The sequence below is a fragment of the Salvelinus sp. IW2-2015 genome, linkage group LG3, assembly GCF_002910315.2.
Source record: "Salvelinus sp. IW2-2015 linkage group LG3, ASM291031v2, whole genome shotgun sequence".
Classification (NCBI taxonomy): domain Eukaryota; kingdom Metazoa; phylum Chordata; class Actinopteri; order Salmoniformes; family Salmonidae; genus Salvelinus; species Salvelinus sp. IW2-2015.
Window position 1 is genome coordinate 30882143 of NC_036840.1, and position 19335 is coordinate 30901477.

At 43.8% G+C, this 19335-nt stretch overlaps 1 protein-coding gene across 1 annotated transcript in view; it reads right to left on the reverse strand.

Annotated features, from left to right (window-relative positions):
* Positions 1-1199: 1199 nt before the first annotated feature.
* The window catches only part of LOC111954480 (protein AF-9), a 57175-nt gene continuing 39039 nt past the window's right edge, over positions 1200-19335 (reverse strand). The window contains exons 7-14 of the mRNA XM_023974259.2: positions 14096-14710; positions 6055-6127; positions 5851-5904; positions 5596-5728; positions 5217-5316; positions 4576-4632; positions 4218-4289; positions 1200-2598 (exon numbers count right to left, since the gene is read on the reverse strand). Of these exons, the coding sequence (XP_023830027.1) occupies positions 2467-2598; positions 4218-4289; positions 4576-4632; positions 5217-5316; positions 5596-5728; positions 5851-5904; positions 6055-6127; positions 14096-14710 (1236 nt within the window). The 3' untranslated portion in view covers positions 1200-2466. The remainder of the gene's footprint in view (positions 2599-4217; positions 4290-4575; positions 4633-5216; positions 5317-5595; positions 5729-5850; positions 5905-6054; positions 6128-14095; positions 14711-19335) is intronic.

The window sequence follows — 19335 nt, forward strand, 5'->3', positions numbered from 1 at the left end:
CAGACAAGGCTACACATTTACTTTATGGTCTCCAAGAATCAAAATATAATGAATCACTGGGAATCAACACCTACTCAGAAATCATCTACACTTGGTTTAAAGGAATAGTGACATTTATATTCAGTGGCTAGTTGAAGAAAACTAGGGTTATCAAATGACCAAGTTGTCCTTGGAATTCAGTGACTAGAAGGAAACATCACAAATGCAAAACCTTGGATCACACAAAAACAGTGTCCTCAAAGAAATTACAACTGTGCATTTGGAATTGCAACTCTGCAAGGTGTCTGAGGAACCACACAGTAAATGGGTCTGATCAGGTAGAACTGACAGCAGAGACTGAGGAAAATAATGTCCACGTTCAACCCAACAAGACTGCAAATTGCTCTAATAACCTCACCCTGTACATCTTAATAGGTAAGAGATAGGAGACTGATGGAGATGACTGCTAGATGCAGAGGATAACTGGGGTATATTCAGTAGAGCAAAACACTCAGAATGTTGCACATAGGAATGCAATGTTTATGGAGCGGAACTGACTCCCTATACCTGAGGACCGATATCTGTTCTGCACAATATATTTATATCTTAATGTTCTGTAACATTTCACCCTCCTGAACAGACCCAGGAATTAAATAGCCCTTTGAAAAGGTTGGTGTTTATGTCCATTCCTAACACCCCCTTCTCACCAAATGGAGGTGTTCATATTTAAAGGATATTCCTTAAGTAGTCTTGTTTCTCTCCCAAATAAAGCAACCATACATTTTTGGGCCACATGTAACTAGCTAAGTGTTAGTGGGGTCTGCATTTGAACTGTATTACTTTATCTAAGAAAGAAAGTTAAGTATATTGATGAAATTAACAGGTAGGAAATAAGTAGCTGCATGATGTGGATGCACCAGAAGGCAGTTATAGCTTTGACTAAAGCACACGTTTGTTGGGATTTTAAAACTATGGTATACTTTCAAACCTTCCAAAAAATGAAGGATGACATTGTTATCACATATACAGTTTATATGCAAATAAAGACTACATCATGACATCCCAACCAAAACAAACATCTTTGGGCTTAGAAATTAAACTGGAGAGATTAGGACAAAATGCGAGTCAATCAACAAGACATTGCAACAACATACAAAAAAAGACACATTTAAAAATCACACCGTGCCAATAACTGCTTTCACCACAGGTTGCACATGTCCTCATCTGTACAAAATACACATTTTATTGTATGTCCTAAGAAAACACAAGAACTTAAGGCAGACATGGGTCAAGCAAAACACAACATCCTGCCTTTGTGGCCCAGTGAGTAGCTACGACCACTGGTATTCCCATTGAGGCGTCGCTCGGCAGACTAAACCAAATCAACTTTAATTCCTCAGATTAGCAAAAACGGAAAATGTCCTCCATAACAAGTTGAACAAAAACATGTTCTCTCAGTTCTATTTTTTCTCAATTCTAATGCACAACTTTGATTTGGCAACCAAGGTCCCCGTGAAATAAATAAGATTAAATGTCTTTGAGTACATGTTTTCCATCAAAATCCCAGGATTCAAAATGGTTCATTTTTAGCACAGGCCTGCTGACAATAGATTGGTCAAACACACACACACACACACACACACACACACACACACACACTTGGTTTCAACTTGTGGACAGCAAGAGCTGCGGAATACAAGCAAGAGCTTGTAAAAACGACATGCAGCACACTTCTGAAATTTGCCTAGTCATCATCCAAATCATCAATTCAAGTTTTGGTACCAAGAATGGAATATAAAATGTTGCAATTAATACAATTGTGAGTCCATGATTGGTCCCAGCTTGTACAATTGGGTACTGATAACATATTGTTTGAGAAGGTAGAATTCCTCAGAGGGACGATTGACTGATCCGTCACATGAGATAATTGAAATCTCAACATTGCTCCACCATCCTTCCAGAGCCAGAGAGATGCATATTGTGAAGTGCTTGCACAAGACTAATTCTGTTTTGCTACTATTAACACGCACACCTGAAACTCAAACTCAATAAATAAAGACTGACAAATGTGGTAAGGCAGTGTTGAACATGCATCATTCATCACAAAGAACAAAAAAATTATACACACATACATGATAATAATATGCACATTCGTTTTAAGAGCAAGATCTCTGTTTCTTTCCCTCGTTTTTTTGTTAACTGTGGAATTCTTTCAAGGCTTTCTGGGTGATATTCCTGGTCGACAGGACTCATCTCAAGGGTGATGCGACACGCCGTTCAGGTCTGTGTCGCTCGCGGGCTACCCTGGTCGTGTGGAGAGCCAGGTTCCAACGAGTAGAGTGGCGCGACCATAACCGCCAGGCACAAGGACTCAGGGCAGGGGCCGGCCGGTAGTCTTTTTTGCAACGCAGAGAAAGTTCAAGTAAAAAAACTAATAAGAGGAAGAATCCAAAGTTCTTCCCCATGGCAGATAGCTGCTCCCAGACCTCATGACGTCCCAGACGTTTCCAGGTAACTCTGGAGCTTCCGTACCGTGATTTTGTCCAGGGAACAGAGGTCAAAGTCAAAAGTTGTGTTTGTGATGTGGAAGTGTCCAGTCTCCTCGATGAGGTTCACGATCTGGGAGGCAAGAGAAGGCACAAAAAGAAAAAGCTGTCAGTTAACACTCAGACTACAGTATGTAAACCCAAATCCCAGCAAGAATGGAGAAAGTGTACACATTTCTTTATGTTGAATCTTCCACATTCAACATAAACAGACCAATTAAATTCCATGCATGTCCTCCTCTTCCTAAAACAAAAGAGGAATGTTGCTTGGATAATATAGTATGTCTAAGCAGCTGATATTAAACTGTATTCTTCTTTGTAGCTGAGCTTCTTTGTATGTGCAGTACTGTCTTAGAGAGCAGCCTAGTCATAGACAAATGTTGGACCTCACACAATACTTATTAAAAACACATTTGTGGGAAACGTCATTGAGCGGTTGGTGGGCTAGTGTCGGTTGAACTTGGAATGGGGACCCCCCCTAATTCACTCCATCCCATCTCTCACATGCAGAACCCTGTATCAGAGCGGGAGAGACCCTAATGGGAATGATGCTTTTTCCATGGCTGGTGGTTCCATGGCTTATTGGTTCTAGTTCTCCTCCGATAGGTGTGTGTGTGTGTGTGTGTGTGTGTGTGTGTGTGTGTGTGTGTGTGTGTGTGTGTGTGTATATGCATCTTTCTCGTGGTAATTATGGGCACTCGTGTGTATTTGTTGATGAAGCAACAGCAGTGTTGTAACGTAATTGGGACCCAAACCTGATCCGTTCACACTACAAAGTACTGGATGGAACACATTTCTCCTCCCTCTGAGCGCAGGCCGGATTCAGGAGTGCAGGGAGACTCCGCCCATTGTTATGACACAGCAGATAGATGCTTGCAAGTCGAGTCGCAACAACCCCCTCCCCCCGCTTGTATCCGCAGAGATGGAACCACACCAAGATTTTCAGACCTGGTTTTGGTCATGTAGGACAGCATTTTGGCTGATACTTCCATTTTCCATTTGCCATGACAGATTAATTTCTATTGGATATAAACAGTCCCCATTTTTGGTTTTCATCACAATGACAACAAAAAAAATCTCCCATGGGCAGACAGACAATCTACTTTAAAAAAGACTCCACAATGAAATAAGCCCATTTTTACATTTGTGGTTTCCCCAAACAGAGAGACCGGGGAGGAAAAATAGTGTTGGGAGGTTAGAAAGTTAATCATTCCCATGTCTCGTTTTCTGAGGACGTGGAACGCCGCTCCGAACTCTCTAAACGCTCAGAGGATTAGCGTGATTATGCCACGAGTCAGCGCGCCACTTGCTAATGTTGTTTGGGGATGAGTTTTTCCACCGATGCTCGGAGCCAAACTTTTCATTAGGAGAACGAGGAAGAGCGAGGCCACTCCTTGGCAACTGCGGCTGGGAATCGCCATTAATGCTGTCATATGATAGGCCTTGTGAACATAAACAAGAGGACGTTTGCTCTTAGGCAGAGTGGAAAAAAGGTTAACCAAATAATCTATCGTTTCCAGACACACATAGATGAAGTCCTTGACTGTAATGTGTCGAGTAACATACAGTATGAAGTTGTTTGACATACAAGCCCAAACAAAACCACCCTAGCAAGTAACATCTTCTTTGCAAACATGAACTGCAAACATGTTGTTTTAACACATGTACTACACACACAGTATTAAACCTCACCTGTTGTAGTATGTGCCTCTCTCTCAGTGTCATCAGTCGTCTGTGTAGCTCCACCAGCTCATCCAGGTAAGCCTGAGTGAGTGAGATACCAATTGAGTAGCTCCAAATGTGCAAACTCAAGCTAAAATCAAGCAAACCTTCAAGTATGTATTTGACCCAGGCCTGTTAACTAGTCACACCATCTGGGACTATGACAAAGAGAGTAAAGGTTGGATGGCCAAGGAAGAGTGTCTGTCTCCTGTCCATTTACATGAGCCTTGGTGAACATGAAGACTTCTTCAGTGTAAGATTACACCCAGCGTAACTCCACTGGTATGACCTAATCTACGTAAAACCCAACTGCAAGGAAGCTACTCACCTTGTCACAGTCAATGTTTTTATTCTTATCCTGCTTCGTTTGCTTCACCTCCAGTATCTGCGAGACATCAGGGTTGTATTCATTAGTACACAACGTAGCAAAACATTTCGCAATGGCAAACAAGTGTTTCTTTTGGACTAGTTCAAGAAGGACCATTCCAGTTTCAACCTGTTTGCTTCCGTTTTGTTCCTAAGGAATACAACCCAGATAAGGAATTACCATACGCTGGGAAAACCGCTGATTTGTTCACACAACAGTCATTATTTACATAACAGTGTGGTTGGCGTATGAGGGAAATGCTTTGTGGGAATTACGGGATGCTAATACGACAGATGTTTCCCTACGAGCAGCATTGGATAACAATAACAGCCGTGTTCACTTTCATAATGAGGAGCAAAATGGCAAACTACACATTAGAAGGTTTCCTCCCAGCAAAGTGTTTATGCTAATACAGTATTTACATAAAAAGGGGGGGGGGGGGACGTATTCGGTCAATTCCGTTGGACTAATTGTGGTTGGGAACTATTTTTGGGCTACTCTAGAATGTGAAAATATTCAATATCAGGGATACCAGTTGATTTTACTGATAACATGTAAGAAACAATCCTCTGACAGCTGCTTATCATTTCACCTGGTCTTACCTGGTTATTATTGGTCTTCAGTAAAGGCGGGGGCTCGTGTCGAGAGTGGGGAGAGGGGGCTGAGCTGTTCTCGCTCTCACTGCCGTCACTCAAGCTGACCCTGCAGACAAAGAGGATGACAAGAATTAGAATACAACTATTATTCAAAATAGAAATTAGTCTGAGGTTGTTTTTCATCTAATCGTACACACACACACAAACACACCTAGGAGCAGCACAAGGTCAGAGCAGTGTCCCTGAAACTATTTTTAGATAAAGAGCCTTGCTCAAGGGCACAACGATAGCAGGTGGTACCCGAGTTGCCAGTTCATTACAGCCCTATTGAACACGACAACGGGAGGGGCCAGAAGGGCCAAGACAATGGCCAGGCGCTAACTACCGGCGATGGCGGTGTGTCATGTGCGTGTGCACCGGTCGCTCCAGGTCAGAGTCCACGTCGTCGCCGTCCTCCGAGTCATCCTCATTGTCTTCCGACTGCAGGTCGTGGATTATCGAACGAAGGGGACCTAACACTGTGTGTGTGAGAGAGAGTCAGTGAAGAGGAGCTCACAACTTTATATACACATTTCACTGTCAACTCATCATGCTTAGTCTTGTGATTCCATCCAAGGACTGTAGTCAAGTGTGAGTATACCTGTGTGGGCTGTGCCAGGGACGGCCCCTACCTTCCTGCGGACGAACTCGGCCACTGTGTCCATGGAACAAAAACACATGCATAGAAGTGAGTGGAAGTGATTCAAAATGTAATACCCCCCTTTGTCGTGACCAATCCCCCCAAAAATGTATAGTTATTTCTGGGTGATCTGGAGAAAAGTGTATGCATAGGTTCTGGTGTTACCTTGCCGTTTGTGGCTGGCTGCAAAGCCTGAACTGGAACTGGAGCTGGAGCTGGCCGGACTGGGCTGCTCCGACTGGGGAAAAGGAGAGAGATAAGAGACCCATAAACTATTAGAGATATACTACATGGTAACACCAGCGATCGCAGAGGGAACAAAGCCCATTGTGTAGGGTGCAAACACAGTGTGCACAAAACACTAAGGGAGGACAGTGATGCTATCAGCAGCCAATGAGTCCAGTTAGGGGAGCATACAATTACCACAAAGATGTAGGGCCGTGGTAGAGAAAGAGGGAGAGAATCTGAAGTCAACTGTCTACTGTTTGCTGATGATCTGGTGCCTCTGTCACCAACAAAGGAGGGCCTATAGCAGCACCTAGATCTTCTGCACAGATTCTGTCAGACCTGAGCCCTGACAGTAAATCTCAGTAAAACCAAAATAACGGTGTTCCAAAAAAAAGGCCAGTTGCCAGGACCATGAATACAAATTACATCTAGACACCGTTGCTCTAGAGCACACATAGCTCGGCCTAAACATCAGTGACAGGTAAATTCCACAAAGCTGTGAACGATCTGAGACACAAGGCAAGAAGGGGCTTCTATGCCATCAAAAGGAACATAAAATTCAACATACCAATTAGGATCTGGCTAAAAATACTTGAATCAGTTATAGAACCCATTGCCCTTTATAGTTCGGGTCCGCTTCCCAACCAAGAATTCTGCAAAAAATATCCTCTGTGTACAGCGTAAAACACCAAATAATGCATGCAGAGCAGAATTAGGCCGATACCCGCTAATTATCAAGATCCAGAAAATCTTCCATAACAAAGCCATCACCTACAGAGAGATGAACCTGGAGAAGAGCCCCCTAAGCAAGCTGGTCCTGGGGCTCTGTTCACAAACAGACCCCACAGAGCCCCAGGACAGCAACACAATTAAACCCAACCAAATCGTGAGAAAACTATAATATTTACTTGACTCATTGTAAAGAATTAACAAAAAAAACTGAGCAAACTAGAATGCTATTTGGCCCTAAACAGAGAGTACACAGTGGCAGAATACCTGACCACTGTGACTGACCCAAACTTAAGGAAAGCTTTGACTATGTACAGACTCGGTGAGCATAGCCTTGCTATTGAGAAAGGCCGCCAAAGGCAGACCTGGCTCTCAAGAGAAGACAGGCTATGCCCACAAAATGAGGTGGAAACTGAGCTGCACTTCCTAACCTCCTGCCAAATGTATGACCATAGATAGACATTTCCCTTAGATTACACAGATCCACAAAGAATTAGAAAACAAATCCAATTTTGATAAACTCCCATATCTATTGGGTGAAATACCACAGTGTGCCATCACAGCAGCAAGATTTGTGACCTGTTGCCACAAGAAAAGGGCAACCAGTGAAGAACAAAACACCATTGTAAATACAACCTATTTTTATGTTTATTGTTTTCCCTTTTGCACTTTAACTATTTGTACATCATTACAACACTGTATACAGACAATGACATTTGAAATGTCTTTATTATTTTGGAACTTTAAGTGTAATGTTTACTGTAAATGTTTATTTCACTTTAGTTTATTATCCAATTTCACTTGCTTTGGCAATGTAAACATTTTTCCCATGCCAATAAAGCCCTTTAAATTGAATTGAAATTGAATTGACTGAGTGAGTGTCACTTCGCAACGTGAAGTGATTTGAGATAATAAAGTTAGTCCCATTATCTTCTCTCTACCTTCCATCCTGATGGGCTTAACAGTCTTTTCCCCCGTAAATCTGGGCTTGTCACACATACACAACCTAATGACGATAGATTTACAATGCTTTAAGCTGAGAACAGTATTCACACCTCACAAACACAGTTGGGCAGGAAGGCAGCCAACAAAAGGTAGACTGTGCAGCACACTCACAATAAAAAAGGGGATTCTGTTCTATTCCCACATGCAAAGGAAACACATTTCTGGGGCCAGACAAGTACACAGTCTAGAAAAATCCCAATGGAGATGCCGCATACACATCGACCCATTACGTTAATCAACAACTCAAGTTTTCTGTGTTGTCAGACCATCGTCCATCAGATTAAATGTCATCATGCTACCCGAGTTTAATACAAACCAATTCAAATATATTGATCACTGGTCTCCTCTGGGAAAGATGACTTTTGATCCCACGCCCCACAGCTTGAGAACCACTGCTACAGTTGAAGTCGGAAGGTAACATAAACGAGTTTTAATGATTCCAACCGAAGTGTATCAACCACTCCACATATTTCTTGTTAACAAACTATAGTTTTGGAAAGTCGGTTAGGACGTCTACTTTGTGCACGACACAAGTAATTATTCCAACAATTGTTTACAGACTATATCACAATTCCAGTTGGTCAGAAGTTTAAATACACTAAGTTGACTGTGCCTTTAAACAGCTTGGAAAATTCCAGATGCCGTCATAGCTTTAGAAGCTTGTGATAGGCTAATTTGAGTCAATTGGAGGTGTACCTGTGGATGTATTTCAAGGCCTACCTTCAAACTCAGTGCCTCTGCTTGACATCATGGGGAAAATCAAAATAAATCAGCCAAGACCTCAGAAAAACTATTGTAGACCTCCACAAGTCTGGTTCATCCTTGGGAGAAATTTCCAAACGCCTGAAGGTACCACGTTCATCTGTACAAACAATAGTGCGCAAGTATAAACACCACGCAGCCGTCATACCGCTCAGGAAGGAGACGCGTTCTGTCTTCTAGAGATTAATGTACTTTTGTGTGAAAAGTGCAAATCAATCCCAGAACAACAGCAAAGGACCTTGTGAAGATGCTGGAGGAAACCGGTACAAAAGTATCTATATCCACAGTAAAACGAGTCCTATATCGACATAACCTGAAAGGCCGCTCAGCAAGGAAGAAGCCACTGCACCAAAACCGCCATAAAAAAGCCAGACTACAGTTAGCAACTGCAAATGGGGAGAAAGATCGTACTTTTTGGAGTAATGTCCTCTGGTCTGATGAAACAAAAATAGAACTGTTTGGCCATAATGACCATCGTTATGTTTGGAGGAAAAAGGGGGAGGCTTGCAAGCCGAAGAACACCATCCCACCCGTGAAGCACGGGGGTGGCAGCATCATGTTGTGGGGGTGCTTTGCTGCAGGAGGGACTGGTGCACTTCACAAAATAGATGGCATTATGAGTCAGTGTGTGCGAGCAGAGGCCTACAAACCGGATTCAGTTACACCAGCTCTGTCAGGAGGAATGGGCCAAAAATTCACCCAGCTTATTGTGGGAAGCTTGTGGGAGGCTACCCGAAACGTTTGAACCAAGTTAAACAATTTAAAGGCAATGCTACCAAATACTAATTTAGTGTATATAAACTTACGACCGACTGGGAATGTGATGAAAGAAAGAAAAGCTGAAAAAAATATTCTCTACTATTATTCTGACATTTCACATTCTTAAAATAAAGTGGTGATCCTAACTGACCTAAGACAGGGAATTTTTACTAGGATTAAATGTCAGGAATTGTGAAAAAACTCAGTTTAAATGTATTTGGCTAAGGTGTATGTAAACTTCCGACTTCAACTGTATATAGATCATCATGAGAGCACACCTTGTCATATGCTGACTGACACTCATTTAGTACAGGGAGGAAGACATGTGCATAGAATACTGCACTCCAAATGTCACCAGAAGTTCACTGATTACACCAACTTCTATATCCAAGTAGTTGTACATTTTGCCCGCTATTTTAAGTCAGCGCAAAAGCTGATGGTTCCTTTCAGGAGAAAGAGAAAATAATTAACCATTAAGTTAATCCTCTTTGGAGGGTGGCCCAAAAGGACATTTGAAGGAGCCATTAAAGTTAATCTGAATTAATTTGTTTACATTCCTCTCAGATGACCCCTTGGAAAAACCAAGCCAAGGCAGCACAAAGCAGTGATTTACAGCCAGGACATGGCTAGTGCAAAATGTTTTCAGCTGATAAGGGCTCGATAGGGCCGTCATATATATATACACACACACACACACACACACACACCAGCTGCAACAAAGAAATGGTGGATTTAAAAACTGAATGGAGAGGCAAAACTATTTTCCAGAGGACACAAATGGAAGTAATTAATTGGAGGTTTTCCAGGTGTTGATCACTGCATGGCATCCTTTTCCTGTCTGGCTTGTGAGGTGTGCAGCAAGGCATCTCCATTCGAATTGTGGAAGCGTCAACAAATGTCCATAACCACACACACACACTACAACCCCCCCCCCCCCAAGCTGCAAGTAGTCAGGCTGGCGAAGTGGGGTGCACTCAAACCGAGCCCCCTTCGTGTGTCCTGTGAGTCATGCAAGAATCTTTTGATTCCTCCCCCTCCCGCTGGAGCGTTTACCAGCCTGTTTGTCTGTCTGGGTTTGTCCTTCATCACATCCAAATGCATTGGTCAGAGGCCTCTGTTGTAAATCAAGAGGCCTTTCTCTCTTGCTTTCGTTGTTCCGGCCCAAAAACTAAGACACTTGTAAAAAGAAGAAGAGAGCAACGTTCAAATCATACCTGAGAGAGAAAGAAGAGGGAGATGTCACGAGCGTTGAGCGAGAGCGCCAGAAGACAGCGGTTGAAGAGAGCGCAGAGAAGACAGCGAGAAAGGAGGAAGAGCCCAAGAGAGAGGAGAGCCACTACGGTTTGAGGAGAGCACGCGACCAGGTGAGAGCGAGCGAGACGAGGCGAGCGCGAGGGACGAGAGAAAAGAGGAGGGTGCCAGCGCTCTGCGCGCTCTCTTTCGAGCGCGCTCTCGTCTCTTCTCGAGGCGCGCTCTCAGCTCTCTTTCGAGCGCGCTCTCGCTCTCTTTCGCCTGGGCTCACCCCTCGCCTCGAGAGCTGAGGAATGAGCGCGCGAGAGGGCTTGAGAGATTAGCTCGCAGAGAGCTGAGAGAGAGCGCGCGAGAGCTGAGAGAGAGCGCGCGAGAGCTGAGAGAGAGCGCGCGAGAGCTGAGAGAGAGCGCGCGAGAGCTGAGAGAGCGCGAGCCTCCCAATAGACAGTTGGCCCCTTAGAAACTTCCACAATTCCTTCCTAGGTACAGAGCCACTCTAGGTACAGTCACAGAGCGAGGTCAAAAGGCATGGAAACTTCAATGGCCGCCAACTTAGACAACAAACATGCAGCTGGTCTATTGGTTTATGGGTCCAGGCTTCTTCAGTACGTCGTAAATCTCACCGCCACTCTGCTTTAGGGGCTTTTGTCTTGCCTTGCTCAAAGCCACCAAAGCAGCCCTCTTAAAGGACAATAAACATGACTTTAGTATTAGGTTGCTCCAATCAATCTGCCCTCTCTTCTCTTTAGAGGGTCCCAAAGTGCGAGACCGACACAAGATGAACGTCGCTGGACTCGATTCAGCAGGAGGTTGAGCAAACAAGGTAGTTTCGATGTGAATTAAGGTTCTGTGAGCTTTCAATTTGGTCGCGTAGTAGGTCAATTTAACACAAACTACTTTTAACTCGCAGACGTGTAGCACTCCACAAACACAAAACCAGCCGCAAACTACTACCGTTCCTCTGAGAAAGGATCAGGACAGCATGGAAGGTGACGTGCACACAGATTTCATATAGATGAGGGACCAGCTTGTTTACTGTTGCACAAAATTAGGCAAAAACGCTAACAAATGGACACATCCGTGATGCGGAGCCTGTGTCTCAATTACATGACAGGGAAGTTAGCCTGACCTACGAGTCCGTTCATATGATCTAGCCATGTGTACTGGAGGGGCCTTGAGGCTTTCCGCTCTTCTTACTACTCTCTCCCTCCACTTTGGTGGTTCCTTGTTTCCCCCAGGCCTACACAGCATGGCGGAAGCCCAGATCAAAAGGACGCGAGTAGGACTAGCCAGGACTGGGCCACCAGGGTCGTCACGGCAGCCCGTGGATAGGACTCCGTGGAGAGGACTGAGCACCTGGCATTTGTCGCCGCTCACCCTGCACCCACCCTACTTCCCATTTAAGACCAGTACTGTAGGGTAAATCCCCACCATCACACACACACAGCTCCTACATCCCCACCATCACACACACACACAGCTCCTACATCCCCCACCAACACAGCTCCTACATCCCCACCAACACACACACACAGCTCCTACATCCCCACCATACACACACAGCTCCTACATCCCCCACCACACAGCTCCTACATCCCCACCAACCACACACACAGCTCCTAATCCTCCACCAACACACACACAGCTCCTACATCCTCACCACACACACACACAGCTCCTACATCCCCCACCAACACACACACACAGCTCCTACATCCCCCACCAACAGCTCCTACATCCCCACCAAACACACACACAGGCTCCTACACCCCCACCAACACACACCACAGCTCCTACACATCCCACCACACACACACACACAGCTCCTACATCCCCCACCAACACCACCGTGGACAACGGTTTGGCTTTTAGGTTGCAATGCCTCTGCTGGTTCTGGCAAGGGAAATGGTTTAAGGGAGATTAGCGCCTGTGTGTGTGTGTGTGGTGTGTGTGTGTGTGGTGTGTGTGTGTGTGTGTGTGTGTGTGGTGTGTGTGTGTAATGTATTTGGAGTGGGGCCAGTGAACACGCCATGGGCATGAAAGAGAACAGTTGAAAGCAAACAGAGAAGGACAATGAGATGCTTTCTGCCATAAATGCAGAATGTTTGGCCCCTTTTTCCTCCTTTCTAAAGGCAAAAGATTAAAGAGGAACTCTTGGCTATTCATGGCGTCCTGTTCCCATTCTCCTTGGGTGTCGTAAAACCCCGCTTGCTTTTCTGCTAATAAAACAGTCCCTGCTTTGTGTTGAGTTTCTTCACGGAACACGTGAGGAGCTGGCAACCCTCTGAAAGACCTACGGATTCATTTCAAGTTTTAAATAAGCGGCATGAGTCGTGTCTGAAATCTAGGCTTGCCACCTACTTAAACTGCATACTGTGTAGTAATCATACTACATACTGTTTAGAACGTACTGTTAAGTAAAAACAAATGCAGTAAGCAACAAATATCAGCATACTAGTATCATCCTACTGAGAATGTGCAATTAATGCACAATTGCGTTGATTGCCGCCATTCATTCATTTTGGTATAGTTGATTATCAGCGGTTGTCAAACACGTCGGTATCGAAAAACTTTTCTCTTTCTCAATAGTGTGCAGCGAATTCTACTAGATGAAAAGCCGAAATGAGTATGACATCCTGGCATTTAAAAGCATACATTTTCAAAATTTCACATACTATATAAAGAAATGTGCATACCCAAAATGCCTGCAGTTTAGAATACAAGTACAGGTATTGGGACATGGCCAATGTGAAAGAGAGGGGGGGTATTTCAGATTTTTCCCCCCATCTTGACTCCATCAGCAACATGACGCTTCCAAAGGAACTAGAATGTAGTACAAAAAAAGCATGCCCAGAACTCTAATTCTTTGCGTAGAGTAGCAAATTGTCAATTTTTCACTCCAGAATGCAACAGTGACGCAACTGCATCCTGCATTTTGCAGAACATTCTAAACCTGCAAACATTGTAGTCGCTTGGCATGGGCAGCTTTTTGTGCTTTGTCAAAATGGAGCACCGGGTGAGAAATTCATGGAGATTTAGGAGGTATCCATTTATTGTTACCATCATCCAAACAAAAGCAGACCATATGCAGCTGAATACCCACCATGTTTAAGATTGCCTCCTCTCTGTTGTTCCTGCATGTGAAGCCGTAACAGTAGCAGAAAACAATGGAACAATTCATCGATCCATTAATGTCATGGATTGCTCAAAAGGTACACCTGGTTTCCAAGATATACATCTGGTTTTCACTACTCACTGATTTGAAGGAAGAGATGAAAACCATCAGACACTGGCCACGAGGAGTGGAATTACTCATCCCTGAATCAATCCTTTTTTTAAACTAAAATAATTGTAGGAGCTACAAAGTAGAGCCCAGAAGACATGAAACTATAATTCAACACTTACTTCCAATGTGGTCAAGACAGACCAGACCAACCAACAAAAACACCAAGTACAAAAATCCTTCACTCACCTCTGATTTGGTGGACATATTGTCCTCCATGTCAGAGTAGTTAGCGTCCATCAGCTCTGGGAACGGCGGCAGCGTCAACGCCTTTCTGCGCTCCCCCAGCACCTCGCGGCCGTCCACCCGCAGTTTAGCGGGCTGCACCTGGGATTTGTCCTTCAGCAGTTTCTTATCTGAGTGGTGGGACTGGGCGTGGGAGAGGGACGAGCCCCCTGAGGGTTTTAACGAAAATTCCGCAAAGTTTTTCTTGCGCTTTTTGGTCATGTGGTCCTCGCAGTCAGTGAGAGACAGTCGCTTGTTAGTCCCCGCCCCAGACCCGGCCCCGTGCAAGTAGCCCCCGTCCTGCCGGTGCTCCTTGGACATGGCCTTTGGCTCCTTGAAGCCCATCTTGGGGATGGGGGGGTTGTCACGAAGAAGAGGCTGGTTCTCTTTGGGTTTCTTGGAGAAATCTTTGGAGGCTTTGCTGGGTTCCCTGCCACAGTCTCGGAAGGCACTTTTGGTCTCTTTTGAAGGCTTGTCTTTGTGGTCCTTTGAGGGTTTGTGTAGCTTGGATGAGCTGCTACTGTTAGTAGTGGTGGTGGTGGTGGTGGTGAGGAGGGCGCCAGTTCCTTTGGAGCTGTCCTGCGGCAAAAAGCACAGGCCAAAGATTAGGTCTCAATTTATTTAGATAACTTGATGATAGGATCCTATAGATGGTCTATCAACTTTGACTCTTGATTTGCAACAACTTGCTTGAGTTCGGTTTTGCGCTACCTTTAAGTTTAGTGGATAGTTTAACATTGATAGTTAGTGAAACATCTTAAACCATTTGGATTACATATAACATTAACATAAGCTTTGTAAATAACGAAAGGTTAGTTCAGCCCTAACTAATGCTCCAAGGATTACGCACTGGCAAGAGGGAAGTTGATAAATGGAGAAATCCCACTTCAGGGTCAGTGGACACGACAGGGCAAACACCTAATTAGTCTGTTTGACACGCTGGCGATTAGCAACAACGTGGGTCAAAAAGCTTGGCTAATAGTAACTCCCGGGATCCAGAGCAGATGGTAGGGGCCGAAAACTAACTTCTTGACCTCAAGGCCTTTTGTACATACAGCGCCTTCAGAAAGTATTCACACCCCTTGACTTTTTCCACATCTTGTGTTGTTACAGCCTGAATTTAAAATGGATTCAATTAAGATGTCAATGGCCAACACACAATAACCCCACAATGTCAAATTGGAATTGTTTATACATTTTTACTAATGAATAAAAAGCTGAAATGTCTTGAGTCAATAAGTATTCAACCCCTTTGTTACGGCAAGCCTAAATAAGTTCAGGAGTAAAACTCTGCATTATTAACAAGTCACATGATAAGTTGTGTGGACTTACTGTGTGCAATAGGTGTTTAACATGATTTTTGAATGACTACCTCATCTTTGTACCCCACACATACAGATAATTGTAAGGTCCCTCAGTCAAGCAGTGAATTTCAAACCCAGAATCAACCACAAAGACCAGAGAAATTTTCCACTGCCTAATAAAAGAAGGGCACCTATTGGTAATGGATAACATTTTTTAAAGCAGACATTGAATATCCCTTTGAGCATGGTGAAGTTATTAATTACACTTTGGATGGTATATGAATACACCCAATCACTGCTAAGATACTGGCGTCCTTCCTAACTCAGTTGCCGGAGAGGAAAGAAACCACTCAGGGATTTCACCATGAGTCCAATAGTGACTTTAAAAACAGTTTAGTGGCTGTGATAAGAGAAAACTGAGGATGTATCAACAACATTCTAGTTACTCCACAATAATAACCTAATTGACAAATGTGAAGAGGAAGCCTGTGCAGAATGACAATATTTCAAAACATGCATCCTGTTTGCAATAAGGCACTAAAGTAAAACTGAAAACAATGTGGTAAAGAAATGAACTGTGTCCTAAACACAAATGGTTGTGTTTGTGGCAAAACCAGCATGGTGGTGGCTGCATCGTTTTATGCGTATGCTTGTCATCGTCAAGGTCTAAGGATTTATTTTAGCATAAAAATAAACTGAATAGAGCTAAACAGGCAAATCCTAGGAGGGAAACCTAGTTCAATCTGCTTTCCAACAGACACTGGGAGTATTGTACAATCCAGGTGTGGAATGCCTTTAGATTTACCCAGAAAGACTAACAGCTGTAAAATCGCTGCCAAAGGGGATTTTAACATGTATTGACTCGTGGATACATATGTAAATTAGATATCTGTATTTCATTTTCAATAAATGTGCAAACTTTTCTAAAAACATGGTTTTCCCTGTCATTATGTGTGTGTAGATGGGTGAGATTTTTAGATGCACTATTGTAAAGTGGTTGTTCCACTGGATATCATAAGGTGAATGCACCAACTTGTAAGTCGCTCTGGATAAGAGCGTCTGCTAAATGACTTAAATGTAAAAATGTAAAATTTTTCTTGGTATTAATTTTGAATTCAGGATGTAACAACAAAATGTGGAATAAGTCAAGGGGTATGAATACTTTCTGAAGGCACTGTACGTACCACTAAAATTAGTCTAGAGTCTAGACTGTTGACTAGATATTCCAGGGAAATGTGTAGGGATAATGAAATAAGACGTTTGCCACGTCACAGTGAGATTTATTGGGGTCAAAAATCTGAAAAAATAAAATACTCTACTGGGGACAATTTACTTGGCTTCTAGCGAGGGGGGCTTGACTACAATGCTCAAATCTATATACCCCTGACAACTAAATGAGCAAAGACAATGTAAAGTCTGGCCATAGCATATCAAAGGAATCCTAATAATCAGTGTTCATTAATTTTAGAGAAAGCCATTGTGCCACCCTGGGGCTCTTGTACTGCTGTGTCAATGAAGAGTCTATTCTAGAACAACAAGATAAAATAAAAAAAAGGGAATCCAGTTTGCTTGAGAAGAGACCTGGGAACTTGTTTTGTCCAGAATGTGGGGGAAGGGAGGGAAGACTCAACAGCTGTAAGCGCGACCTTCAACATTTGCGCGGACGGTGAAAAAAAACCTGGAGGTGGAAGCGAGTGCATTTCCTTTTCTCCAACTAAACGTGACCGGGGTCACGCCTTCTGGCCCCCAGTCAATATTTCATAGATGTCTTAAAGCCATTAAGCGCATCTAGACGGTAGGGGTGTGTTACGACCTGCCCAAACCCTTTGATTTTGTCGATCTGCTCCTGACCCCTTGACCTTTTGGACATCTAGCTGCTAACCCGCTCACACAAAACTGTTTAAGACCAGTAAAAGGTGGAGATAAAGTGATGCTCTATCAATAACKSCCCCCCCCCCCCCCCKCCTTTCCCGATACCAAAAGACTGGCACGTTAGTAGATGCTCCCAGAACATGTAAACCTATAGAGGCCATGAAAGTGAATGAACTGAGCAAAATCGAAGGTACCCCGTAATTGCACATGTCAACGGTTGCTGAATATCAAACAGCTACAGTCCTAAGAGTATCACAGGAACCCTTGCAAGTTAATACGATCTCTGTTCTAAAGAACTTTTCATGCCAAGCACCAGCAAATACAATCCATGTTACTTAAGATGGTAACATTTTAAATTGAGTATATGGATGTGTGCATTATGTACTTTACTAGTCTCCTTGTAATAATGACCTGCCACTCAGCACTATGTACAGAGAATATTACAACGCTGTACATAACAGTTCTGCTTAGATTAATAAAAAAATACTCGTTGAGCTGTTTTGGAATGATGTGCAATAACGGCGTTTCAGCAGTTTTGTTTTGCCTATAAAAATGCACTTACAGTCAAGTATAAAAAGTCAGACTGCCATAGCATTCAGTAACACTTAACAAAGCCATGTGGGGTACAAGTGAACCAGAAGGAGAGGAGACAACAGTAGGTGGGTTGCCATTGGACGTTAGTGGAAGTGTGTGTGTGACCCCTATGGTCCATCAGTAATCCATCACACAATCTGTTTGGATTGGAAACCATTTCCATGTGCACCAGGCCTTTCGTAACCCGGCCCTTGCAGGAGTGGGCTCTGACGGGCCGTGGTAAATGATACCATTTAAAGGGCCTAAAAATAACACTTAATGGAAGCAACATGCCAGTTAGACCCCATGTACAGTGGGGAGAACAAGTATTTGATACACTGCCAATTTTGCAGGTTTTCCTACTTACAAAGCATGTAGGTGTCTGTAACTTTTATCATAGGTACACTTCAACTGTGAGACGGAATCTAAATCAAAAATCCAGAAAATCACATTGTATGATTTTTAAGTAATTAATTTGCATTTTATTTCATGACATAAGTATTTGATCACCTACCAACCACTAAGAATTCCGGCTCTCACAGACCTGTTAGTTTTTCTTTAAGAAGCCCTCCTGTTCTCCACTCATTACCTGTATTAACTGCACCTGTTTGAACTCGTTACCTGTATAAAAGACACCTGTCCACACACAGACTCCAACCTCTCCACAATGACCAAGACCAGAGAGCTGTGTAAGGACATCAGGGATAAAATTGTAGACCTGCACAAGGCTGGGATGGGCTACAGGACAATAGGCAAGCAGCTTGGTGAGAAGGCAACAACCGTTGGCGCAATTATTAGAAAATGGAAGAAGTTCAAGATGACGGTCAATCACCCTCGGTCTGGGGCTCCATGCAAGATCTCACCTCGTGGGGCATCAATGATCATGAGGAAGTTGAGGATCAGCCCAGAACTACACGGCAGGACCTGGTCAATGACCTGAAGAGAGCTGGGCCACAGTCTCAAAGAAAACCATTAGTAACACACTACGCCGTCATGGATTAAAATCCTGCAGCACACGCAAGGTCCCCCTGCTCAAGCCAGCGCATGTCCAGGCCCATCTGAAGTTTGCCAATGACCATCTGGATGATCCAGAGGAGGAATGAGAGAAGGTCATGTGGTTCTATGAGACAAAAATAGAGCTTTTTGGTCTAAACTCCACTCGCCGTGTTTGGAGGAAGAAGGAGGATGAGTACAAACCCAAGAACACATCCCAACCGTGAAGCATGGGAGTGGAAACATCATTCTTTGGGGATGCGTTTCTGCAAAGGGGACAGGACAGACTGCACCGTATTGAGGGAGGATGGATGGGGCCATGTATCGCGAGATCTTGGCCAACAACCTCCTTCCCTCAGTAAGAGCATTGAAGATGGGTCGTGGCTGGGTCTTCCAGCATGACAACGACCCAACACCACCAGCCAGGGCAACTAAGGAGTGGCTCCGTAAGAAGCATCTCAA